The sequence below is a fragment of the Amphiura filiformis genome, unplaced genomic scaffold, assembly GCF_039555335.1.
Source record: "Amphiura filiformis unplaced genomic scaffold, Afil_fr2py scaffold_40, whole genome shotgun sequence".
Taxonomy (NCBI): Eukaryota; Metazoa; Echinodermata; class Ophiuroidea; order Amphilepidida; family Amphiuridae; genus Amphiura; species Amphiura filiformis.
In genome coordinates this window covers 250,329-267,500 of record NW_027305504.1, presented here as the reverse complement: position 1 = coordinate 267,500, position 17,172 = coordinate 250,329, and the positions used below count along the sequence as shown (strand labels likewise).

Below are 17,172 nucleotides of genomic sequence, written 5' to 3'. Positions count from 1 at the left end.
CCAATGCGTTGGCGATCACTTCCTCCTCTTGGAATTCACATTAAATTGAACTTGTTCATATCCACTACCATTACTACTATCCATGTCGTAAGTTGATAATCATGAAATGGCTGATGAACGAGATGAAATCTCGTCTGTAACGGTATACTGAGCACAGTGATTGGTCAGTTGGATTTAGCACCTTTTGAAATACAAAACTGAGACTGGAGCCTTTTGGGAAAAAAGTAAAATTCCTGGCATATACCATGTAATGGGATTGAGCGCCTTTTGGAGAAAAAGTATTTAGATTCCATGAAAATACTGATGTATAAACACTACACATTGGTACCAATAACTCAAATTTGAGTGGAAAAAGAAAAAGTGGACATATAGCGCCTTTTGTAATTCATATACCGTACTGTCATACTCTTTTATAGCCACTATTATACAAAATTTTACTAATAGGAGCGGGGCCGTATTTATGAGGGGAGGGGGAGCTGAAAAGTTGACCTTTTGTGAATGTTTCTTTCATGTTGATGAGAACGTTTTCCCAACGAAATGGACCTTTTGTGAATTTATCCTTCAAGAAACGATTTTTTACGGAAAAAAGTTCTTTGGTACTAATTAATTCAACTTAATTGATTTTACTTAACATTATTCAAACTTAACTGAATTGATTTTACTTAACATAAAGTAATGAAAATGTTTACCTGGGTCGCTTAATTGGCACAGATTGTCAGAAAAACCACCCCAGCAAACACAAAACGTTTTCGACATCATTCGCAAAAAGGTTATAAAAGGTTGTCAGAAAACATTTAAATGTCGGGTTATATAAAGGGTATATTAAGAATATAAAACGTTTTCATAACCTTAAAAACTTTTTCTGATAATCTACTGCTCAGCAAACAAAAATGTTTTACCGAAAACGTTTAAATGTCGGGTTATATAAAGGGTATAAAAACGTTTTAATAACATTCCAAACACATCATATCTTGATACAAAACATTCTAAACAGAATGTTATTTAGGGGTTGAAAAAATATTTTGCGAAAAATGGTTGCCCAAAATATTTTCAATAATGTTTTAAAAACGTTTTCATGACCTTTATATAACCCGACATTTAAATGTTATCAAAAGGTTTTGAAAAAAACATTTTAAGAACATTTCTGTGCTTGCTGGGTTCAAATATTTTAACATAATGTTATTTAAGTATTGACACAATATTTGGCAAAAATGTTTGCAAAAATAGTTTACAATAACATTTTTGAAAACATTTACAAATATTGTTGTAGTGTGTTTTCATACAAAACGTTTTAAAACGTCATCATGACCTTTATACAACCCGACATTTCAAGGTTATTAAAACGTTTTTACCTAAACCAAAAGCAAAAATATAACTTATTAAAAGCGTTTTTAAAACGTTTTTGTGTTTGCTGGGACATTATACTCATTAGACCTACATATCGGTTTCTACACATAATCATACCATTCTGTATTAGATGAAGGGTGAGAAAATAAAAAATGTTGAGACCCCGATCATTTGCCGATAGGCATGATAGCAAATCAACACATTCTTTCTGGTAATGGTCAAGATTAAGAATAACCCCCTTAAATCCGCACAAAATACACCAGCATACCTGAAATTAGCCCCAACTCAACCAAAATTGACCCCAAGATCACGCATATGTTCCCCAAATCCTCCCCGAATCCACCCAATATTTTGTGTCGTACCACGGCCCCATCCCCAAATAATTCCTCGCTACGGGCCTGGATGACGATGGTAATTTATTTACTGTTATAACCATACCTTTAGAATCGTCATCAATGATTGTAACAAATGCCTTGTTTAGATCAGCCAGTTCACTTCTGTCAGCAATGGCAGTCAACGTAAGCGCAATTTCAAGGTGTTCTAACGGTTCCTCGCTCATGTCATCCGTGATTGTCAGTGTTATTGGCGTGGAACATGTGGCATCTTCTTCAAAGATGACAGGCACTGAAGTTAAGGCCGTGTAATCAATATTATCACTCGTTGATAGTGCCGTTATGTCTGTTGTCGATAGTTCTGTAGAATTGAGCAAAATCTTAGTCTGTCATGAATAAATAATATAAACGTAACTTAAGCTGGATTCAGCAAGGAGGTTAGATATAGAAAGGAGGGGAAATAGATTACGTAATGCTTTGTTCCTTTGATGCTGATTTGATTTTCCGCCAAGCTATTCATCGAAAAGTACCCTTTGTTCAGGACAAAGGGCTTCCGCCATTAAATCGGTAAGCTAACCGGACAGCGTATTAACGCTTTACCTAGCAGGCTACAGTCAATAAGTGATCAAACGAAAGTCGCATGAAAGCGCCTACTAGAACGAAAAGTACCTCTTGTTCCCATACAACCCATGTGTGACTGAGGCTTCGCTAGCACACAAAAGCACACTTTACCGTCGATGTACAATTATTTACCACCCACCTTTATTTAGGCGCCTCATTTAAATAAATTCAATAGAGTTGCTGATCGATTACCCGTAACAACGTGCCATGGCTGCTATTAATATGTATATAGGTCTATCTGTGTCACTTTCTATAATTAACTACTTCGCAGCTATATGTTGATAGGCCTGTTCAATAAAATCAAATGGATTTCTTAATATCACGAATATCCATTTTAAAAGCCAGGGCCAATTGAGGTAGTGAAGGAGGATTCGAGAGGTGAAAAGAGGAGAAGCGGATGGGTGATCGAGATTATAGGGGAGGGGAGGAAGACAACAAGAAAAAGAAAGGAAGAGGGGAAAAGAAGAGAGCGATGGAGTCACCGGGCTCAAAATTACATAGGCGTAGATCCTGGTTGGGGTGGGGGGTAAATCCTCCCAATATTTAATCATCCTCCCCCAATATTGACGCCAGTGTATGGGTTTCTGTCGAAATTAACCTCATATTTGGCCATTTTAGCCACAAAATGCCAATTTTTTAGCGCTTCGCGCGAATTCATTCACCTTTTGTCTATTTCACCAGTTTAGTTTCAAAAGGCATATGTTTAAGTTTTTCGCGCGCATTTGTACCATAAGGTTCACTGTACTTGACTCCATGTCAAAAAGAAATCTACGTCACTGCTTAAATGTAGGCATAAGAAAGAATAAGTGCAGAGAAAGGAAAAGAAAGGAAGGAATAAAGAAAATAATAATTATTATTATAGAATCTAAGCATATAACAGCACCAGTATTCTAAAAGAAAACACAAAACAAGGGGCTGTGCAATAATTATGAGCCCTGGGGGAGGGTAAAATTGGGGGGGGGGGGCAAGAAATTTTTGGAAGCCAAGCAATTTTTTGGATCCGAGGGGGGGGCAAGCGATTTTTGGCACACATTCATGGGGCTCCTTTTAAATAAAACGCGCTAAAAAGGCCTAGGAAAACAGTACGGAAACGCTTAAATATGCAAAATTTCCTGCTCGCTGCGCTCGCAACATGTATAGACCATTTACGGTTTGGAAATTGGGATCCCAAAAATTTGGCATGTACAAGGGGGGGGGGGCAAAGAATTGTTGGCGGGCCGAGGGGGGGGGCAAGCGATTTTTGGCGAGCCGTTTGAAATTTTACCACCCTGGGGGGCTCATAATTATTGCACAGCCCCTAATGACCTTTGACCTCAAATCTGTGAACATCCTAGAGACAGTGGCTAATGTCAATTCATGTGTGCAATCAGAGTCACTCATCTATGTAGTTTGTGGCCGAAGATGTAATTTTAAGGTCTCGGACCGGAAGTGATCCCTTAATGACCTTTGACCCCAAATAAAAATACCACATATACACTGCGTAACACAATTCATGTGTGAACATACCGGCTCTCTGCTATGTTTTTCCTGGCTAACAAAAAATGTTGACGCTAGTTTGTTTGTTTTTTGACCGGAAGTGACCCCTTAATGACCTCTGACCCCAAATAAAAATACCACATATACAATAAATATTGTTAGTAACATTTCATGTGTGAACATACCGTCACTGTGGTATGTTTTACTTGGCTAATAAGAATTGTTAAAGGTATTTGATTTTAGACCGGAAGTGACCGCATAGTGACCCATAGACACTGGCAAATGTCAATGCATGTGTGCAAGTGGCGTCACTTTGCTATGTTATTTATAGAAGAACATGCACTTTTGGTGTCAAAAATTTTGGTCGTAAACCGAAAGTAGTTACCCCTTAATGACATTTGACCCCAAAACTGTGAACACCTCAAAGGCACAGCCTAACAACAAATTCAACAATGCACATAAATGCAAGTGACGTCACTGTGCGATGTTGCTTGTGGGAGAAGAAGCAGATTGACAGAAGAAGAAAGAAGAAACCACTGAGATGCAATACAAATTAAAAGGCTGTAGAACGAGGGTCATTCAAAACGTTTCTACCTCTTTTATAACTTTGGTTCTGTAAATGGTAACTTCTTTAAACTTATACTTATACATTAGAATGTCACCTATACTTAGTTGCAAAAGTTTATTGATACCTTTTCCAGATTTGTGTAGGTGACCTCAGAACCATAATAAGATTTGATATACCGGAAACGGTAAAAAGTCGTAAAATATTTAAATGAAAATATGTGTGTATATCCCTTACGACACAGTTATAAAAATGCATTTTATCTCCAAAAACTTATCCCAGCATCCAATTTCTACTGTTATATCTAATGGTCTTTCAGAGCATGAGAAACTGCTTGGAGTCCATTAGCTGTACGAAATGACTTTTAAGTTCTGTCTGACAAGTGAAAATTAAAAATAAAGACATTCAAACACTCTTTGTCACTTGCTATTTTCAAAGTTTCCTTGGTGTTTAATTACCAAGGTACCATTTACATAGCAAGTTTAATATGCTTCCAGTTAGCCTTTTCCCAATACAGACAATTTTTGGATAATTGTCTTTTGGGCATTTTTAAGAAAAACAGTTCTTATCTAATTTTGTCTTTTCTTTCTTTGCTAAAAAACAACAGTTTTTGTTGAAGATGTGCAGATTTTTTTTGTCATTTTACATAATTTTCAATATTTTTCCTTGCTATGTCAGCTATGTCGGTATCAAGCCGAGATGTTAGGATGGAGGTAGAACTTTTTGAATGACCCTCGAAACTTGTATTAGCGCGAAGATAATGGCGGGTTTTACATGCCACAATGTTTGCGTTAAATAACCATTGATCGCTGTGAAAAATTTGTACCAACCCTAGTTTTGTAATTTTAATGTGTCAGGAGAAAACAACAACATTGGTTTCACTAATGTAGCAAGAAAAATGTCTAATTCGAAAATGACTACATACACCGTGTCCTACAAACTTACCAACAAATCCAGTGGTAGCGCTGACAGTATCCCCTCTCCTTTTCACTACAATGTCTATCGTTGTGTCAGACTCTGTGACAGTATACTCAGCGCATCCTAGATAATACCATGTGCCTAAGTAGTAGATTAAGAAAGGGAAAGAAAAGAAAAGAAAAGAAAGAACTGAAGAAAAGACTATTCTCATTTGATGTATCGAAAGTTGTATGAAGAACAATTCTTGATACTGGGGTCGAGTGTCAAGAGAAAAAACATCAAGACCGCGGGGCTGACAGGCCCGAGACCAGCAACACCCATACGACGACTACAAGTGGGACCGCAATATAAATGCTCCATACTTTTTTTTTTCAATTTTGACGCTCAGAGGTGATATTAGCGCTATTTGCGCTATTATATTATCTCAGAAGTCCGATGTATACTCCACTTCGCGACCGCGATTTCGCAGGCCGCGAAGTAATTTGAGCTGAAATGTTACGACTTCAGGTGTCTTCGCTTCGCGGAGAGTTGGACTTGGTTCAACTTTTGGGGGGTAGGCCAGCGAAGTTTCTATATGAAAGCATAGAGCGGGCAACAATTCTTCGCTATACTCGGCGATATTTTGATGAAGCATACATGAATGCCTTCGCGCGAAGCTGCGAATTAATTTTTAAGTGGCGAAGTGGAGTATTCATCGGACTTAATAGCGCTCATGGTGCTATCATGCTCTATTAAGAAATTGAGGGTATAGGGGGTATGGGGACCTGAAATATATTTATAATTAGAAAAACGCGTGTAGAGAGACGTACTTGTCTTCCCTACATATTGCATCGAATTTCATATGAAATTGAGTGAATGCGACAAAGGTATTCAAGAGCATTTATGCCATGGACTATAGCGTATAGTTTGGTGATCCAAAATGATTCGCTCTTCAAAATGTTTGAGTTCTTCTGTTTGTGTATTTGTTCGATGAACATGAGAACAAGATCGTTGGCACTATGGTTTTTCGAGTTAAAATGTTTTAACATATGGCAAGCTCTTCCCTCTTGGTATTGTGGTGACGGATCTCAGAACATGTGTTATTAAAAGGGTGGTTGTGGTTTTACCATCTGGAACTTTCAAAGGATAATTTGATTGTGTCATTTGCAGGGGCGTAGCCAGTTTTTTTTAGGTGGGGGGGGCAAAATAAAATTTCAGGGCACAGCTAATTGCAGTTACAACATGCAATATTTGTTTTTAGAGATATTGTACACGTCTTCAGGCTTCCCCAAAAAGGTTTTATTGGGACGTTGTGCGTGCGTGCGCGTAGCGCGCAAAATTCTTGAATGTGACCATATTTTTGCCCATGATCGTGATGAAAATGGCTTTATTGTGACAATGTGCGCAAAAATGAGTATTTTGGCCCATGGTCGGGGTAAATTTTGATGGAAAAGGGGCTCCTCGCCCTTTTTCTTTTCATTTGCCCTTTGGTTAGAGGGGCACTTTTGTCTTTCATTTTTTGTTAGGGGGCAGTCTACCCCCCTGCCCCCGCTGGCTACGCTTTGATTTGATTTGTTCGGATTTTGACAACCCTGGATAACCCAAGAAAGCCTCTATTGAAGATTATTTCCATTGGGGTCCATTTGAACACATGGGACGGATTGGGAACATTTTGGGGTTAACACCATACTCTTTTCGAAACTGGCTGCGAAATACATGTACAGTTATGGCTCTCTGCACACGGGACCGACGGCTTAACGTCCCCTCCGAAGGACGGAGTACTTTCATGATTCATTTACCCAATTCTAAATGAACCATGGGTAGAGCGGAAGTCTGAATTTAATCTACAGAAGTTGCCAATTAATTTCAGACTTTTTTTTTCCAAGTCAATATCCCAGCAAATCGCCACCGCCGGGAATTGAACCGGGACCTCATGCACTAAAGGCAAGTACCCTAACCATTGCGCCACGCTCTCCCTCAATGACGCTACTGGTCATTTGATGTATGTGGTCCTGAAATCCAAGAAGGGCTGCATCACCACTCGACCAGAGGAAAAAGACAAATAGGAGAAAACCTGCGAAATATATATTCGTATTTTACAATCCTGCATTGCATTTTCACCAAAAGGGCGAGGCCCGATACCGGTTGTGTAGTTGAAATATATATGTACGGGTGCGGAATTTTTCCTAATAAATACTATTTATTACTACTGACTCGTGCCCCCACTATAGCTACGGTCATTATCACATGGTTCATTATCATTAATAAGATATTGTCGTCGTCTATCACTACCATATGAAAATATCTGGTTTTTTAATATCAAATCATTGAATATATGAACGCGTACGTTTTCAAGATTTTGACGTTGTATATTGTGATATGTGCGTTAAGGTCTGTAATGTGCTTTTCAGCATCATTGTAGTCAGAGCATATTCTTGCGAAGGCATTGGCTATAGGGAATGCTGGAATGCTATGGAATGTGTGTTTAGGATGTGATAATGGGATGAGATATGCATGAGCATCTTTTTTTCAAGCTGGGCTGGGTGCCGGTCGGGATTTTTGTTTATTTGTTTTGTAACACTTTGGGTTGGCAAATTGTTCTTCCTTTCTTATTGATTATATTTTCAGTTTCCTCTTGTAGCTAGCAATCGTTCCCCTATCGTGTTTATTTGTTCTTGTGCAGGATGCGTAGCCCCGTTACCTACTTCACTTGCTTAGTCACTTTGCTTGAGCTTGGTGCTAATATGAGCCAAATATGATTTTGTACGGAAAGAGATACTTTATTAACAAGTAAGAAAATGATGACAAAATGAAAAGCTGACCTATTCTGTCATAGTCATAAATCGATATCACGGCTGTTGTCAGGTCACCAAGATCTTCTTGATTGGTGGCTGCGGTTGGTCCAGGGTTTGAAAGATAGATTAGAAATTCTTCTGTGCTCTCATGTAGGTCGTCGCTGTTAATCGTGATATCGAATGTCTTCATGAATTCAGTGGCCGCAAAGTTTATTGTCTCTGTCCCAAAATTAACATAATCCGCAGTCTCTGATGCACTCAAGGCCACCACTGTAAGATCTGAATAAAAACGAGTTTATAAAATGCGAATAGTTCAGGATACTACAAGAAACGTATAAAAAAAGTACAAAAGACGTATAAAACCTGTTCTCTAAAACCAAGCTTTCTCAGCAATTAAATATTCCAGTGAGAAAACTGTTGATGCGTTGGATGGAATGTGGATAGAGCTTTACATTGTTTTTGTTAGTTTATACATATTCGTTTGATTATCCTACGTTTACATCCTTTTTACGCATTATGTTCACAAGATCAAAAACGTGTTCATGTTTTATTGCTATAAACCGATGAAAGAAATGATGTCGCCATTTATCAGAACCAAATTCAGTACCGATTAAATTTTAGAAGCCCGTTTTGGGGAACCTTTTGGAGAATCTTGCATGCCAAAAAATGTTTTGTTATATTTTCGATATCTTGATTATGGAACGTTAATATAGACATATAACTACCTACATTATTCCTCAATTTTCTGCCACTCGCTATCCCATTTCATTTTCACCCGAAATTAAGCTAATATATCAAAAAGCAAAAACAAAAAACAAAAAAAAACCCAAGTTTTTCGCCATCGGTACATCCGAAATTCCAGGTCGACAAGATTGTTAATTCTAAGAGCCATTATACGGACATAAAGTCATCACCTTATTGCATCAAATTATAATTAACACTAGAGCTACAAAGAGGAGGGGGGGGTTGTACCCCCTAAGAGTTTTTATCCGTCATAAGAAATCGCTTGCGTTTACGCCCAAACGGTCTAAGCTAATCGTAGATACATCCTTTGCGCTCATTTTGGTGATACAATTTTCACCACTTACCCAGTGTTAGGACCGGCCATCAATGATGACCATAGAGGGGGAGGGGGTTGGTGAGGCTCCAATGATTTTCATTTCGCTCTTATTATTTCAAGAGCTACTGACTTTTTACTTACTGGAAATAGTCATTTCCTTGCAGAAAATTTGGTGAAAATTGCATTTTTGTAGAATTTTTAGCCGAAAATCAACTTTGCTTATACTTTTGCTAGAATTTCCCAAATTTGCATGATGACATCATAGCGACATTATGTGGAGAATGTTTGTACTTATTTTGGTATCACTGGATAGAGGATAGGTATACATTAATACCAAATATAACGGTATATGACGTTTATGTTTGAAAATTAAGGGGGGGGGGGCGCAACAATTTCTTCTTTTTTTCTCATTTATTCTTCCTTTCCTCCCTCTTACTCCCCCAGAAGGGAATGTCACAGATAGGTAAAAGTATACTTTTTCTGGATTGTCAAGATAAGAGGAACCATTTGGAGATCAGCTTTTTCAACAGCATTTGAGCAGTTTGAATTTTGACCCCTGTATGAACTTTGACCCGCCATTTCTCAAAATCCTCAATGCTGACACAGGTCCAGTAAACGTATTTTTGAGGTTGGTGTTCTTGAGAAGCAATATCCATCAAAAACAAAACTATGGGCATCACAACAACGTCATACCCACTAGCAGCCACACTAACAATAATTATACCATTAAGATATGTTGCATTCAATAATATAGGCCTACGTATACTTTACTTTTACTGTCACTAATTATATAGGCCTATAAACTTTTTATGACCATTTTTACTAGAATTGAATGCTTTAATTGTAACGAGTTCACCTGATTAATAAACATATTCTTGTTTATCAAACATCGACTGTGGCGTAGTCTTATATAATTACTGTAGCCTTTTGGGTGACAAGTTCTAACTGAACATAGTCTGAAGTCCAATCTAAAACACCACTAACTGAATAATAGACTGGTTCTATTTTGGAAATATGTGCTTATTTAAGCATCAAGCGGCAAGGTCGCGTAAAAGCTGGCAACCAAATTATTTTGGGTTAATTCGGGTATGCTAAATTCAAAAGCCTTATCTGCCAAGTTGTATTTGAAACCCGTGTCTCTTAAAAAGACCACCAAAAACCCCTACATGATCATACAGGAGGCAAATATTAACTTAAAAAGCATGTGAAATTATTTGACTGGGCATAAGGACCACAAAAATGTAACATATCCAAGATCAATTTGCATGCTGTACAGAGGTGAAAAATTAAAGTTGCTCCAATATTCGTAAGAATGGATGCAAATTGTGCCTCAAGATCAAGGGATTCAGGAAAAGAATAGTTTTTACTTTCAGAAGATAGATAATCTTTCAAATCTTTGCTGTGTTACATGTGTAACTAGACATCGCAAATAGTGCAAACTATTCTTTTTCTGAAACCTCTAAGATAGGCGAACAATTTGCCTCAACTTTTGCGAACTTTGAATTTCGGCATCATTCGTAAAAGTTTGTCAGAAAGTGTTTAAATATCGGGTTATATAAAGGACACATAAAGGGTATAAAACGTTTTCATAACATTACAAAACATTTGTTGATAACCTATTGCAAATATATTTGGCGAAAATTGTTTGCAAAAATATTTTACAATAACATTTTGAAAGAATTTTAAAGATATTGTTGAAGTGTGTTTCCGTGTTGAATATCAAGCTTACCGACTGATCCATCATTGTGGGTTGTTACACCTTTTCTTATTATTGTAATCTCCAATGTTTTCGTTCCCGTGGCCGTTGAAGGTTCAGTGACAGCATAGGACGCTCTATCCAAAATATACCAAGTTTGCGCTAGAACGAATTAAAACAATATGATGAATCAGTAAACGTTTAAACTTTTTATGTAATATAACTAGAGCATCTGTACACATTCTAGTGAATTATCACAACGTTTTGGACATCTGAGCATTTGACCCTAAGATGAACTTTGACCTCGGATGACCTGATTGTTTTTTTGACATGTTCCCCTTATATCAAGAATTCTCTTCACTAAGTGTAAGCCTAATCGTACAAATTTTAAAATTTGACCACCAGCTGAACTTTGACCACGGATATGACCTCAGCTTGGTTTTTACATATCGAGGATTACTTTCACCACCCCAAATTTAAAATTTAATTCCTTGATAAATTTGATTTTTTTTACATGTTCCCCTCTGCGATGTGTCCTGAGTAGTTTAAATTGGATTATTTAGCACTGTTTGCAAAATTAGAGTTATTTCATGAGTGATGACTTGTGTGGGGAATCCCTTCTCATTCATCAAGTTGTTCAAAACAAATTGAATCATATATAATTTTTGATTATTGCTCTCTACAATGTTCAGTGTATTGCACCATTAGGAGAATTCCCGATAAGGTAAAGTGAATATGACATCATGTTGGGAAAACCCTAGGAATTGATGTAATGAGAAAGGTTAATGTTTATAAATGAATCTTGGGAATTCCCAGATTACTCATCTAAGTGCATTGCCTTATGTTAATTGGAAATTCCCATTTCTAAAATAAGCTGAATGTGACAGAATGGTCTATTGATAGAGTGTGAGTATAAAGGTGAAAGCAATTTAGTTGGCTCTTTGCAGAATATGAAGGGAGTTCAAAAAGAGGTACATTTGAACCAGTTTGAATAGCCAATAATGTCGACTTGCTGGAGTCTGGTTTATAGAACAACATATCTGTCAATAAAATAACTATAATGAATTGAATACCTGAGTGGAAGAAGGGCCCAACTCCATCTAAACTGTTTTTGAGATATTAAGAAAAACTTAATATTTGGAAAAGTTTTATAGACAGAAACTTTTCATCTTCAGGGGACCTTTAATACATGAACATACAATATTACATACATTCAAAATTAGATATGATTAATATGGATTCGGCATTTGAAAAATAAAATAAAAAGGTACTAACAAGCACAATCGCAGCCTGAACCTAAAACCGGAGGTTGAGAGTCATCGTCCACGACATCAACGGTAATTTTGTCGAATCCGGTGTCAACCATGCATGGGACGTTATCCTTATCCGCACAGCTTTCGAAAGACAAAGTTAATGTGAACGTTTCGGTATTTTCAGGAACTGCATCTCCTAGTATTGTTATTATATTATCGGCACATTTCGCCTTGTTGCCGCCTAGATTGTTGATTGGTATTTTTAGTGGTTCTGTTCCCTCGTCAAAGTCGTCTGCTGCTGTTGGGTCAGCGCCGACATGATCTATGGTCACAACTGCGTTTATATGAACAAGAAAGGAATATAACGTGATTACTAAATCAATATTGTGTGATTTCAAAAAAAAAAAAAAAAAAAGATAAAAATTTGTTTTCCACATAATGTTAGTTTTCACTGATCACATTATGTCCCCATTTATTTTCGAGCAAAAAAATGAGGCAAAACAAAGTTGCGCCTATAAGTCGATCGATACGTGTTGAAATTAACACAATTCAGAGATACACCTTTTTGTTATGAAATTCATTTTCTCGGTCAAATATAAAGCAATTGTTTTAGTGCTTAGATTACTTTTTTTGAAAAACTAAATCTTGGTGTTAAAATTAGGCTTGAAATTATGTATTTCAGTGCAAGATTTTTGATTTTTACAACTTCGTCCGTGAGCTTTTTTCGGATTTTTTTTGCGTTTCTAATTATAGTTCGCTAAATAAAGATATTTCCCACCTCTGTAAGGCACATCGTGTGGGTCTATATTATAGTTTTGTCAGATTTCACCTTTTTCACTCAAACGAGAGAGAGAGAGAGAGACGAGAGAGAGAGAGAGAGGGAGAGAGAGAGATTATTGATATAATTATACTTACAAAATTTGGCACCACTGGGATTAACAGGTCCTTTGCAAAGACAGAAACTGAAATCTAAATCCACACCAGTAGTTTCAGTAATCTCGAACGTTGTTCCTGCGCATCGCATGAAACCAAATACTGAAAAGAATATTACAAGTCAATTAATAGAAGTGGAGGGATAAAGATACATTCTTCTTTTGTCACATGCTCAATCCTTACGGAAAGCAAGGTATACATAAAAAGAAGAAAATGTGTAAATGTACTCCATGTTGATTCACTACAGTCGGTTTCTTTTTTTCTTTCATGATTGCTTTAACTCATTCATTCATTCATTCATTCATTCATTCATTCATTCATTCATTCATTCATTCATTCATTCATTCATTCATTCATTCATTCATTCATTCATTCATTCATTCATTCATTCATTCATTCATACATTCATTCATTCATTCATTCATTCATTCATTCATTCATTCATTCTCATTTCAAACTTAATTTTTCTTAGTTCCACATTCATGCCTTCTTTCATCTTTTAATTTTTGCATGAACACTCTCTACTTCGTTGTATTTATGTTTCACTTCCCTTCCTGACGTTTTGCTTTATTCTTTTTCTCCATTTTCTTTGTGTCTTACTTTCATATAATGGATTTATTCTTACTTTAACTTTACATATATCGTTTTCTTTCTATTTTAAGGTTTTCTTTCTTTCTTTTCTCGTCATTTCATTCCTTCGTAAGGTTACTTTTTGATAGGCTTAGCCTACGCCGTTTCTTTGTACCGTTTTTTCTGCAATTTCATACTTTTACTTTTCATTCTTTCACTTTTCATTGTATCTTACTTTCATATCATGGATTCATTCTTACTTTTACTTAACATATATCGCTTTCTTTCTATTTTATTTTTAAGGTTTTCTTTCTTTCTGTTCTCGTCATTTCATTCCTTCGCAAGGTTACTTTTAAAATTCTTTTTTGATATTCATAGCCTACCATGTTTCTTTGCACCGTCTTTTTTCAGCAATTTCATACTTTTACTTTTCATTCTTTCAATTTCATCCTGTTTTTTCGTTAGATTTTTCCCTTCTGTTTTCATAACTTTTGTTTTAAATTCATTTTTACCCTCTCAGCACATTTTGTTTGCTTTCTACCTGTTTTCAGTACTTATTTTTTTTTTTTTTGTTCTTTTCTTTCTTTTATATTTTTGCGGTGATTTTCTTTCTTTCCCTTTCCTATCTTATTGTTCTTTATTTCTTACGTTCTGTTTTTTGTATTATTGGATAATAAACTGGCACCACTTTTTCAGTTAGATCTACACACATTTTGTTCGATCAAACATTACCTCATACAGATGCGCTTTGATACAGATATTATGAAAAGTTGAATTGACAAAATGAAACAAATTTTGGAATAAAAACGTGACTAACATCTTCAGAAGATAGCACACCAGTAACTCGATTCTATAAAATATCGCTTTATGATTCACATAGGCTTGATCCACCAGTCCTTCAACTGCTTACGCACGGTCATCGGGTTGTGCTTGCCATAAACACTTTATCAAAAAAAAAAAAAAACTGACGAGAGAATGCAGTTTAATTTGCCTGTCGAATAAAAAACGTGATAGTTTCACATTTATCCCGGTTGCTGAAATTGCCTTGATAATTTCGCGGGCAGGACCTCAGTGCTGTTTGCCGCTGCTAAGGTTCATTCTATGTCAGTCAAGCATTCAGATCGGACGTAACATTTTTGCCCACCCACCACTCCCTTTATGTTAGGGTTGATCGGGTTAAAATTGATCAAAATAGTGGACAGGGCGTCAAAATGAGTATCACAAGAGTGAGACAAATCACATAAAGGTTTCATCTTTAAGTCAAAATGTAATTAAGAATGAAATGAAATCAGAATATGTTGGATGTCACTTTTCTTTGTGTTGCATAGTAATATGACTATATGGGTGTACGTGTGTGAGTAGTTCACTTCAGCTACAGTTTCTATCTCAGCAACATGTTCTATTCTGTTGCGCAGCTGTAATATTCATTCTCAGTGAAATAGTGTGGTGAAGTTTGCTTATGCCTCAGAAGCATTAGTAAAATTGATTTTAATTTGTACCATTTTGAGTGTTGAAGGAGAAAGGAAAACATAATTGGTCGAGAGCCCTCGGGTTAGAATATACGGATGTTCTTTCCGTGCGTAATAGTATGACTAAGGTTTGAGAGTGCGTGAGTAGATCATTTCAGTTCTAATTTAGCAACACGTTTTATGCTGTGGCGCAGTTATAAATTTCCAAATATCGTTAAAAAATAGTGTGGTCAGAAGCATTAGTAAAATTGTTAAAATTTATACCATTTCAGTCTTGGGCGGTATTTTGGTTGATGAATGTTGTATATAGCGGGAAGGAAAGAATCAACACCAGGTTGGCATGGGGTAGCTAGACAGGGGCCAAGTATTATGCCCTCAGAATTTTCTTGTTCAACAAAATATAAGTAAAAAGGAAATATTGTGATCAAGTTTTTATGAGGTTGCGCAGCCGGCTAGTTATCGCGTTGAATTCTAGAGTAGGCTGTCCTATTGTATTTAGAGTAGGCATCATAACCTAGTGATGTATACGATATCATAAGCTTTCAGAGCATGGCAATGTTTTGGATCAATTTTCTAAAATGAACAATTTAATGTACATAATTATACATATATTACATTAATAAGTTCTATTTAGTCTTCCGAATCTTCGTGGGTAGTTGCCTACTAGAAGATTTGGTGTTGGTTTCTGCTGATGCCCACCATGTAATCTAAATATGAATATAATATGAAAATGAGAAAGGGGTCAGCCATTTAATTTCTTTTGATATATGTAAGTCCGCGGCTTTTTATATTGTCATCGTTAGATGCAGTCTTTATATTCTATCCATTGTTAGATGGAGTCTTTATATTTTCTCTATCGTTAGATAGTGCATCGCCAGTATCCAATCCTGGCGAAATAGTTCCTTATGTGTTAAGGGAACTTTTGGTTTATAAGCGCAACTGGCTTTCGAAGTAGTTGTTTGGGAGGCTCGGTCAGGTAATTACTGCGAGCGAAAAAGTTGACCATAAATCAATAAATATTAGTTGGCTGATTCCAATGAATTTTCTCAAAGCATTGCATGAATAAATTATGCGTTCTTTCTGAATGACTGACAAGATTTCCAAAAATTGGTGTGAGGGGTTTCTTTATTTCAGTGTCTGGGGATAATTTAGATATTAAGTTTATTTATCATCCCTGAAAGTTTGGTAACCATTAAGTAAACACTTTATCCAAAAAAACTGACGAGAGAATTTAGATATTAAGCTTATTTACCATCCCTGAAAGTTTGGTAACCATAGATCCTTTATACAACACCCTTGCAGAAAAATAGCTCCTGTGTCAGATCAATCAGGTCTATTCATATTAAATCTTTAACATAACAAAGAAAAGTATTTTCCCCACCTTTTTAAGAGTCTTATAAAATTGTAACAATTCTTATGTTTTTCTTTATTTTTGAAAATTCCTTAATTTTGACAGTTTTGATTTTTTTGCCCACTTAGGAAGGAGCTGTGGTTACCACACTTTCAGGGATGGTAAATAAGCTTAATATCTAAGTTTGTTTTGGATACAGTGTTTACTTTTTGAATTTTTTTCCATTTTCTATTTTAGGGAATGTTAGAAACACTGTAGCTTAAAATAGAAACACTTAATTGGAAAAAGCTGACGAGAGAATTTAGATATTAATCCTATTTACCATCCCTGAAAGTTTGGTAACCATAGCACCCTTCCATGTTGGCTAAAAAAATTCTAGAATTTAGGTAATTTAGTGTTTCTAGGAAAAATAAAAAAATCATACAAAAGTACCAACATTCCTTTTAAATATATACTTAAGTAACACTAGGTTAGAAAATAAACTTGGTTTGTATTATTCTGTGATATATTGGCAGCGTCAAACTTTTATATACAACTGCTATAAAGGAGAGAAAACTCAGTTTTAATAAAATCTTTGTTTTCAAAAATGTGGTTATTTTGAGAAATTGGCAGTGCCAAAAGCCCTTCTCTGTAGTAATTCAATGGGATTTTGAGATGACAAAAATCAAAAACTTGGCAAGTAAGGTTTTCTCATCAATTCACACATCCTATATCATTTTCAAGGAGTTCTGAGCATGACACCGTAGCCGATAAAGCCACCTTAAACCATTATTGTGAGTACAATGTATACCGTTTTACCAAATATTC

General features: G+C 36.1%; 1 protein-coding gene across 1 annotated transcript in view; it reads right to left on the bottom strand.

The window, feature by feature from the left end:
- The window catches only part of LOC140144109 (uncharacterized), a 27,657-nt gene extending 13,400 nt beyond the window's left edge, over nucleotides 1-14,257 (bottom strand). The window contains exons 1-7 of the mRNA XM_072165942.1: nucleotides 14,194-14,257; nucleotides 12,958-13,077; nucleotides 12,065-12,376; nucleotides 10,823-10,951; nucleotides 8,061-8,312; nucleotides 5,287-5,400; nucleotides 1,786-2,040 (exon numbers count right to left, since the gene is read on the bottom strand). Of these exons, the coding sequence (XP_072022043.1) occupies nucleotides 1,786-2,040; nucleotides 5,287-5,400; nucleotides 8,061-8,312; nucleotides 10,823-10,951; nucleotides 12,065-12,376; nucleotides 12,958-13,077; nucleotides 14,194-14,257 (1,246 nt within the window). The remainder of the gene's footprint in view (nucleotides 1-1,785; nucleotides 2,041-5,286; nucleotides 5,401-8,060; nucleotides 8,313-10,822; nucleotides 10,952-12,064; nucleotides 12,377-12,957; nucleotides 13,078-14,193) is intronic.
- Between the last annotated feature and the right edge of the window lie 2,915 nt (nucleotides 14,258-17,172).